Source organism: Dermochelys coriacea, chromosome 18 (assembly GCF_009764565.3).
Source record: "Dermochelys coriacea isolate rDerCor1 chromosome 18, rDerCor1.pri.v4, whole genome shotgun sequence".
Lineage (NCBI taxonomy): Eukaryota > Metazoa > Chordata > Testudines > Dermochelyidae > Dermochelys > Dermochelys coriacea.
In genome coordinates this window covers 14,446,336-14,456,393 of record NC_050085.1, presented here as the reverse complement: position 1 = coordinate 14,456,393, position 10,058 = coordinate 14,446,336, and the positions used below count along the sequence as shown (strand labels likewise).

Sequence of the window (10,058 nt, the reverse complement as noted above, 5' to 3'; positions counted from 1 at the left end):
TGTAAGAATCCACAACACCCTAGATGCACAGAAATTCGTCCGTGCCCCTCTGGCTTCTGGCAGTTGCTCTATGAACTCCCCAGGATGCCCCCTTATGCTAATGCAGATGAGATTAGAAAATGCCAAACTGGAGCTACATGGCATTTAAGATCATTTGATCCTAGCTCACCGCAGAAGGCACTAAGGCTCACGCATGTTAAAGCCGAGGATCGTCTCTACTATTTAACTGCTGCCTGGCTGCCATAGGTATTAGATGTGTCTAGGGGCGATGCCCCCTGTCATGCTGCTGCATGTACAAAGGTACCTTCGGGGAGGAGGCCCCTGCCAGGCTGATGGATAGGCCAAGATCTGTCCTCGCATCCCATTGGTTTCAGCCGCAAGAGAATGGGGATGGCAGTGAAGGAACCAGAGGGGAAAGGGTTAATTGAAGAGAAAAGGCTCGAATGGCATGGTGGCCTCATCTCAGTGGGTACCTGGGTGCCCCTCCCCAGGGCCCTTGTCCTCACTGACACCCCCCCCTTGCTTTGCCACTGCAGAGATGGAGAATTTCCAGTACAGCATCCAGCTGAATGACAGGGACTGGACAGAGTTTTACTCGGCTTCTGAAGAATGCAGCTTAATCCCGGCTGCCCTGGCCACGGCAGACGAGCTGGGCTTCAGTGACCTTGAGCCAGGGGACAGCGAGGCTGGCAGCCCCTGCCCAGCCAGGCTGATCACAGAGAGGGCAGGCAGCACGCCAGCTTCTGGCCCAGGACACCTCCCTCCACATGGGGTCCCCGGAGAGACCTCCCCGCCCCAGCCTATGCCTGGGCACCTGGCCCCGGATGAGGGTCTTTCGGGCAGTGAGGACGAAATGGATCTGGGCTCAGGCAGTAGGTTTCTGTGTGACAGCAACAAGCCCGGATCCCCCCAGCAGACTCCACTGATGCCCAGCGGCCAGGACAGGCAGGTGCCTTGTTTCTCAGGGGCCAGCTCTGCCAACCCAGCTAGCCATGCCACAGAGAAGCCTCTCCAGGCCCAGGACAGCTCCCGCAAGGAAGTGGGCCAGGCCACAGAACGTGCAGTGGCCTCCCCGTTAGCCGTACAGGCAGGAACGGGTCTGGCCGTAGTTCCCCATGGTTACCTGCCAGAAGGAGCTCCACAGAAAGGGGAATTACCAGGGGAGCATCTACAAGGCAGTCCAGAGAAGACAGAGTCTGAAAGGCCAGTTCATGCAGTGGATATGAGGTCCCCAGCGCTGGCTGCTTCAGGGGGGATGGAGAGGCCAGTGGGGGAAAAGGCAAACTGGTCTCTCTGCTTAGAGCCTGGGTTGCCAGACCCAAACAGTGCCATTTCCCAGAGTCCATCTGCAGAGCCCCTGCAGCCAACATGTTGCAGAATACCAGGGGAGAGCCGGCCTGGTTGGAAGAATCCAGGGGAGCATCTGGGTCTAGGTCAAGCCTTGACTGCTCCGGGCTCCCCTGACGACTCTCCAGATGTCATGCAGCCCAGAAGGCCTGTGCACCGGGGAGAGAGCCATGAGCACCAGGGAACGCCCACAGCCACGGGGACACCGACGCACGGGGCTGTGGCACTGGAACACTCGACTCCAGCGATGGGGTTTTTAACCCCGTCTGCTCTACTGCGAGAGAGCAAAGGGGAGGGAAGAGTGGCTAAACCAGCTCTTGGGGGACTGGAGGGTGAGGATGAAGCTCATGCCACCTGCAGCATGCTGGGGGATGAGGGGCGAGGGTTGGCACTGGGGGGTCAGGCCGTCAGCGCTCCCAGGAGCAAGGGGGTGAAAGGCCCTGCAGTGCAGCCCTTCCCAGGGGAAGTGAAGACCAGTCATTCAAGGCCAAAGCAAGCAACTGATTTAGGGACCCATGAGAACATATCATTGAATCAGAGCAGCAAACCCACTCCATCACAGAGAGAGGAGTGCAAGAGCACCACTGGGAAACCCCTGCGTTTTGGAAGCACGATGATATTTGGAGGGGATGCTGAAGATGGAGCCCAGAGAAGGCAGAGATCTGGGCTCCTAGGAGGGATGTTTCCTCATCATTCAGCAGCAGAGGACTCTCAGGAGGGGGCCAGACCCACCCTGACCTCGCTGGAGATGTGTGACTGTTTTTTCTGTGACGCCCAAGAGCAGGAGGGGGAAATGAAAACCCTGGGTGGGGAGGAGAAAACACCCATGTCTCCCTGCAAGCAGGAGCAGGAGGTGCCTGAAATGTACGGGCCTGAGATGTACGAATATTTCTTTAACGAACCTGAAGGAAGTGGAGAAGGAGGCCACAAAGACACCTTTGTGGAGCCAGACAGGATCAGCTACTTGGAGCAAACTTCATCACCAGGCGAAAGCCAAGAGGACCCGGAGTTAAGCCCAGCCGGAGAGCCCGGCAGTGTTATCTCCATCCCCGAGGTTTATGAACATTTCTTTATGGATGGAGTAAGAGGCAGGAGGAGCTGGAGGGGGATCTTCCTGAGCATGCCGGCCTTGGAGGCAAGAAAAGCCATGGTGGCTTTGAAATCCCTCCTGCAAAAGCCAATGCGCCTGGTCACACGCAATCCCCATGACCGCGGGCTCCCGGTACCACAAGGTTCCATAAAGAGGCTCCCCCTTCTCCAGCTGACACCTCACAGGAGAATCCAGCTGGAGCCAGAGGATTTAGGAATGGCCCCTGCACGAGCAGGTAAACGTTTGTTCCTGGCCCTGGCTGGTCCCTTCTCGCTGCCCCAGCGTTTAAAAACATGGTGCTCCTTTTTAGAAAAACGCTCGCTGATTACATAGGAAACTAAGCCATAGTGTCCTCAGGGCTACAGCCCAGAACCACTGCTGGATTCCCCAGGCCCTCAACTACCCAGTGCCTCTGCCCCAAACCCCATCTGCAGCCTCTACGCTGCTCTGGGGCTACAGCCCAGACCCAGCGCTGGGTTTTCTGTTTGCCTGTAGCTCCCAGCATGGCACTGAATTCCCTGATGCTACAAGCTACACTAGTTTCTCCACTGCCCAGAACCAGCCCTCCACGCCCTGGCACCAACACACTGAAGTTCCTGATGCTGCTGCCCAGAGATAATGCCACTGTCCCTCTTGTTCTTTACTCTGTGAATCATGCTAATCACACGGTTCCATCCCCTTCATTAGCCTGTGGTCCCATCATCAAACGTGCTGGCGGATACGCTTGCAGCCCAGGAATCCCTCGGCATGGTTAAGCCATAGCTTGGTCATGCCTAGTGAGACGCAAGTCATGCATTAACCATGTTCCTTCGCTGCCCAATCAGCCTTGGACTTTGGCAGGGCTTTTTGGGAGCTGATCCCAAACTGCTTTAGGATGCTGCCCATTCTCCCACCACTAGCGCATTCCTCTACTGAGCAATAGCAGTTGTTAGCATCTTGCAAGTCAGCTTTCCAGGGAAGGAGAACTCAGTTACATGGAGTCTGGGGATATGCTGTGTGTAACTTGCTTTTTTAATGCACATTCACCAGTCCTGGAGCAGAGGTGGTCACAAACAGTATGCAAGCAATCCCTTCAGCCCACCACCAGTGCCCAGCTCCCCAGGGACAACCATCCCTCCAGAACTGACTCTAGTCAGAGCCCAGAGCAGAGAGAAAAGCAAACTCTCCTGGCTCCCTGTACACAAAACTGTATGCAATCCGAACTAACACCACCACAAGCATTTCTTCCAAGACTAAAAACTTGCTCGCACACTAAGAACAGGAAGGAAGACTATGTGTAAAGACAACTGATCTGTCCTTCTCCACACTAGTCAGGGAAAGCAAGCTAGAACTCTGCTAGCAACAAGTGTGTTTCACCCCAACTGTGGACAGGGCCCAACAGAGTTCAGAATCCACCTTTGCTGCATGCCAATATGCGATGGTAAACTGGGGAAGCTTGAGGTTGGATTTCTGTTTGAGGGGTCAATGGCCAGGAAAGCTGTCTGTACCAAGATAGTGTGATGATTGTGCCTGTCACAGCCCAGGCACACCGGCTCGGCAATGTTGGCAGGAGAGAAAGGCAACCTGGGACCTTCCCACACTTAGCCATGCAGAAACAGACGAGGAGAACATTAGACCCAGGGCTAATTTAATAAGCACCCGCTAAAGGTTACTCAGGCGTTGCTTATGACTGTGAGTAGGCGAGAGAGGCTTTAGAGACAGGCTGGGAATAGGAGGAGAGGAAATTTGACCCATTTGGACAGCCACCGTATTTATTTAAAAGTTTACATTGTGCTTAAAGCCATGGTGCCTCCCCATTAATATTAAAAACAAACAAATACGGCTTGATCTCTCCCCATGGGTGACTCAGCAAAGCTCTGCCTCTTTATCTGTCCGGAGAAAAGACCCTTTGCCTTGGTGGTAACTAATTAAACTGGCTTTAATTAAAAACCTGATCAAACAAGCAAACAAACCAACCCTCTTGCAACATGCCTCAAAGGTTGCAAACATGGGGAAGCCAACAGAGTAAGAGATCCCGAGCGGTGTCTGCAGTAAGCCCTAGAGAGCAGCCCCAAGACTCCGAATGGCCATGATGGAGTGCAGGGGGAGCGGAGGCTTCTCATAGAACTAATAATCATGCTTAGTTCTCTTCCATGTTGCTTTTCATACATGGATCTCAAAGCACTTTACAAGGATGGGTACTTCTCATTAACCCCATTGTACAGGTCGGGAAACCACTGCACTGTGGGTCACATAGCACAGCCAGGTCTCCCCTGACTCCCCACGCCAGTGGTGCTGCTGCTGGACCACCCTCTTCCCAAGAGGAAAGCTTGCCTGGTGGTTAGGGTACTAGCGTGCAACTCAGGAGACCTGGGTTCAGTCCCCTGCTCTGCCACAGACTTCTTGTGTGACCTTGGGCAAGTCACTTAAGGTATGTCTACACTGCATTGTCAACCCAGGGCCTTGGGACCCAGACTCAGTGTTTCTAAGCCAACACTACAGTTTTCGCTTGCTGGAGCCAGGTCTCACAGTGGCACTGATTCATCCATACCACACAACACAGACCTTCTAACTCAGGTGTGTACCCTGAGCTGTGTTCACCCCGCAACACAACAGGCCTGAGTCACAGCAGAACTGCCTCCCCCCACCCCAAAAGCAGCATCCTAGGAACTGGTAGCTGTGCACTCCCAGAACCAAGTCAGACTGATGTGTATGGAGAGAAGAGGGCCTTGGGTTCCCACGGGTGTCAGAGTCTGGGCTTAGTGTATGGTGTAGACATACACTTAGTCTCCCTGTGCCTTAGTTCCCCAGCTGTAAAATGGGAATAATGACACTCCCTAACCTCAGAGGGGTGTTGTAAGGATAAATCCATTAAAGACTTTGAGATGCTCATATCCCACGGTAAATGGGGCTAGATAACTTAGCTAGATAGACCTGCTAGGTTCCCAGTTAGCACAGTGGCACATCCCTTCTCTACACAAATTAAAAGCTACTTTCAAACTCTTAAGCTCCTGCTTGGCCACAAAGTCTGAAAACCGGGTGAACTATTTAAAACTGGGTAGATTGAAAAGATTATGAGGAAGTGTCTTCCAGAAATGGACCCATGTTCTCCAAAAATTATAAGAAGAAGAGGATTGTGGCCGACCCCATAGGGAGAGGAACACTGTACAACATTGCAAAAAGATTCTTTCTCTTTTCCTTTTGAAAAACTTAGCAGGGGCTTGGTGAAAAAGACAATGAATGTAAGGCTTAAATACACCAGAAAGACTTACTGCTGAAATAACCAATGTAACAGGAGTATTATTAGTACCGCTTGACCCTTAGCTTCAGGTTGTTCTTCCCGCAGAAAGGCCCCACCTTCCCCTAGCTCTCACGCAGGAGGACATGTGCTTGGTCTTTGTTGCCTTTGCATCCTGGGCCGTGAAGACGTCAGATCTGCAGGCTCCGGATGCATGGAAGACTGGTATGTAGGATGACCGTGCGGGAGAAGAGAAGCGCTTTCCATAAAGGGGAAGGGGAGATGCATGGGGGATTTGCGGGGGGTGGGGGGGATTTAGCTTTAGATAATGTCAGAAGGTTAACCGACAGGTTACATCCTCACGCTAGGCAGAGTGGACAGGTTGGAGCAGAATCTCTCTCTACTGTAGAAGGACCTCTTCCTGCTTTCTGAAATGTTCTGTCCGCCCCCAACTGCTTCTAGTGTTCTCTCTCACCCAGGAAGGGCCTGATTCCTATCTCTCACTGCTTTTACTCCAGCATAGCTGCTGCTGACTTTAATTATAGTTTGAAGCAGCAGGAGAATTCCTTTAGTTCTGATTAATCCTGTCCTGGATCCGGACAGTGACAATATCACCACATCCTATCATGTCTTATTGCTTAACCTCTTCAGTGTTCCCTAAGGTGCCAAAGCATGCATGGGGAAACATATGCCTCCCAAGCTAGCCTGGGCATGCCGAGCTCCCAGGGAAATCTGGCGTTGGAAAGGATGGATGCTGCTGTGGTCTGCCAACACAGAGAAGTGGAACTGGACACAGGAACCCAAAGGGTTAATTAGCTGGGAACATTTCCGCCAGGTGGTTAGAGCAGAGGGTGAGAAATCAGGAGTCCTGGGGTTCCATGCCAACCTCTGCCACTAACTCACTAGGGTTGAAATTCACCCCGTGCAGTGGGGCCAACACAACTCCTGTGTCCATTGGGTGAGTCACCGCGCTGTTCTGTTCCTCAGTTTCCCCATCTGGGAAGTGGGTGTGATGATAGTATCTATGTTAAAGGGGGTTTGAGAGGCTAAATTCATTCATTTTTGCAATGTGCTCTGCAATCCGGAGATGAAAAGTGCCACACTTGTGCACAGAAATTGTTCATTAGCTGTGACAGGGAGAGACACCAGCATGAACAACCCATGGTTGCTCTGCAGCAAAAAGGCAATCATATGCAGAGACTCGTGTTCTGAAACTCTGCTCCAGAAAACTTTTTGCTCAGACTAGACCTGAAACCAGGGCTTTGGAATAATCCTACAGCTTCATTTTGGACATGTGTTGGGGTCTTTTCCAGTGTTACTGGCAAACGTCGGCACCCTCTCTGCCATCCGGTACTTCAGACGGCAGGCTATAGAAGGACGACACGGAACCTAAACACTCCCACATAGCCCAGCCAGAGACACGTCCCATGGGCCTGCGAGGAAGAGTCCAAGAGACGACACTCACTGCACCTTGCCCTTTGGCAATAAAATGACTGTTTGCCAATGGGTCCTGTGGTTCTGGAATCCAGGCTGCAGAGTCCTGGCAAGGAGCAGGGTGCAAGGAAGCAGCACTTTTGCAATGAAATCTGACGTGTAATCTGTTTGTTATAGGCGTTATTTGCATTTTGTTGCACGGGGTAGAATTAGGGCCAGTGCATGCTGGTTCGATTCTGCTCTCTGCCTCGGTCAACATAGCGACGGCAATCAGGAGGTGAAAAATCCACATGCCTGACGGATGTAGCTATGCCAACCTAGCCCCAGTGTAGCAACAGCTTAACAGAAGAATGCTTCAGTCAACATAGCTGCCATCATTCGGGGAAGTAGAGTTCTGTCAGTGTAGGCTGTCTACACTATAGGGTTATGCTGACGTAGCTATGCTGGTATACAGGGGGGCTGGAACAATTTGTATAGTGAGGGTGCTGAGAGCCATTGAACCAAACTGTAAACCCTGGATATAATGGAAACCACTTCAAGCCAGGGGGTGCTGCAGCACCCCCGCCTCCCTCTAATTCTAGCACCTATGCTGGTCTAGTCCTTGTAGTGTAGAGATTTTCTCTCTCTCCTCTAAGTTCAGCTGTTTCACTTTGCTACGCCATCTCCTATGGATAGCTAGGTAGCTTAGGGTGACCAGACAGCAAGTGTGAAAAATCGGGACAGGAGGTGGGGGGTAATAGGAGCCTATATAAGAAAAAGACCCAAAAATCGGGACTGTCCCTATAAAATCGGGACAGCTGGTCACCCTAAGGTAGCTGCATGCGTTGTTGTGTGTTCCAAGGGGAATTGTATCCATTTTGTCCCCGTCAGCTGGAAGTTGATGGCTGCTGGCACAGGAGACTTTTGATAGTGGGGAGCCACAAAGCAAAAGGAACCGGGGCAACTCCTCAGTCTTCTGGTGTCCAGTGGTCTCAGCTAGCAATGCGGAGGCTTTCTGGGAGGAAGGGAGAGGGTTTGGGGAACAATCAACTCTCCCCAGCTAAATATCTCCACATTGGCAGCTTTCAGGCTGGCTGCTTAGCCCCAGCCGATCGGTAGAGCAGCAGTGAAATTGGGAATGTATCCAGATGACCCTAGGCTGTGGCTTGTTTAGCAAAGTTCAGACTTCCATGGCTTGGATCACGTCAAGGGAGTTCATCCTCTTGGATGTCAGTGCTCAAAGTCACTGTGTTTATGCCAATGGTGCATTTCAATGAGACTGCAGTAGGATTTCTGGAGTCAGTGCCCTGCTTTGCTGTGCCAGGGGCCTCAGGTTCAGTGCACTGGGGTGGGGGGACACGCAGGTATGATGCACTCTGCTCCTATGGGGGAGGTACTGCTTGGCATCATTCAATAAACGACTCCTCTGACCGGCTATGCAGTAGCACTGAGGGGTCCTGAAAGGGGGCTGGTTTAACCCTTCTGGGCTGGATGGATTGAGGGCTTCAAGGTCAGAGTATATAACGGGGCTGGGGTAGGGGAGATTACAAATGAGGAGAGACCTAAAAGGCTCTGATGGGGGATGCAGAGGCTGGCAAAAGGGAAAATACCGAATGACTATGGACCAGACGGTATTCAGATGCTGCGACCACAGGTACTAAGCCCCTCGGTGGCGATCAGGCCCCAGGGTCCAGAGACAACAGTAGGGACTTCTGCTTTATGGCGTCGGGGGGAGGGGGGTTTTGAAATGAGTGTGGGAGGGGCCTAGAAAGGGGCTTTGGAGAAGATGTGACCATGTGAGAGAACAGGCTGGTTGGTAGGTATGAGACCTCGCTAACGCTGCCAATTTTGGTTGGACGTATTCCTGGAGGTTTCATCACATGACATAATCTTTTAATTAAAGATGAATCTTTAATTCCTGGAGAGTCCAGGACAATCCTGGGGGGTTTGCAATCCTAGACCTGGCTGGAAGATTGCAACAACAAAGCGGAATGCCGTTGGGTGGCAACGTTCACAGATTTGTTTCCTCAGCAGGGCTAGCGACTGCGCTGTTTGCTGCTGGAGGAGCCATAGGCAGGTGTGAAACGTGTCCTTGGAAAGTAGGCTGGGCTGGGGGCACTGAACATCCAGGGGAGGAGGAGAGAGGACAAAGGTGCCTGAGATCCAGGACCGAAAGGGGTGAAGTTTAAGAGTCTTGTGTTAAGGGCTAGTCACCCTATAACACCTGTGCAATTGTGCCACAAGGGACCCTCTGCCATAATCTCAGAGCGCCCTCCTGTGCCCCAGAGGAGGTACTGCGGCTAATGTCAAGCTACTAAATTGTCCCTGAGATTTAGACTTTCATTCTGTTTTAGACATCTTTTTTTGCTGGTGTTGGTTGTTACATTGTGGATAACGCCTAACATCTTGATCCCTATAAAGGAATGAGCACAGAACTTCGACAGCTCCAGGCCTGCACCACTGCCCACTGGGCTAAAGCACTGTGTCTCCCAGGTGGGAGATGTAGCCGACTCATCTCCTCTGTAAAAAGAAAAGGAGTACTTGTGGCAACTTAGAGACTAACAAATTTATTAGAGCATAAGCTTTCATGAGCTACAGCTCACTTTATCGGAGCTTATGCTCTAATAAATTTGTTAGTCTCTAAGGTGCCACAAGTACTCCTTTTCTTTTTGTGAATACAGACTAACACGGCTGCTACTCTGAAACCTGTCATCTCCTCTGTGGTTCAGGCACATACCTAACACACCCTGAACAGTGGGTTGCCTTAGAAAACCCAGTCCCCTTCTCAATGATGCATTCACCAGATAGGCTGGGATTGGTAGCCTTTGCTAACTTCACCACTCGGTCAGTCTTCCATCCTACCCCCATCCTTTACCCGTTTTCTGTCTACTCGGCTGCAAATTATTGGCGGCATAGTGCAAACAGGCACAGTGGGAGGTTCTGCCAGACAGCTCTGCCAGAGCACCGCAATCCCAACGTGCTGTTCCCTCT

General features: G+C 51.8%; 1 protein-coding gene across 1 annotated transcript; it reads left to right on the top strand.

Moving 5' to 3' along the window:
- Nucleotides 1-538: 538 nt before the first annotated feature.
- PERM1 (PPARGC1 and ESRR induced regulator, muscle 1) lies at nucleotides 539-7,514 on the top strand. The gene is made up of 3 exons (XM_038377116.2): nucleotides 539-2,672; nucleotides 5,763-5,879; nucleotides 6,968-7,514. Exons 1-3 carry the CDS (start codon nucleotides 539-541, stop codon nucleotides 7,045-7,047), a joined length of 2,331 nt encoding a protein of 776 aa, XP_038233044.1. The 3' UTR covers nucleotides 7,048-7,514.
- Nucleotides 7,515-10,058: the final 2,544 nt, after the last annotated feature.

Coding starts and splice junctions, on each gene's coding strand:
- PERM1 (XM_038377116.2), top strand. CDS start 539: ATGGAGAATTTCCAGTACAGCATCCAGCTGAATGACAGGGACTGGACA. Junction 2,673..5,762: donor AATGGCCCCTGCACGAGCAG/GTAAACGTTTGT, acceptor TTCTTCCCGCAG/AAAGGCCCCACCTTCCCCTA. Junction 5,880..6,967: donor TCCGGATGCATGGAAGACTG/GTATGTAGGATG, acceptor GGTCTTTTCCAG/TGTTACTGGCAAACGTCGGC.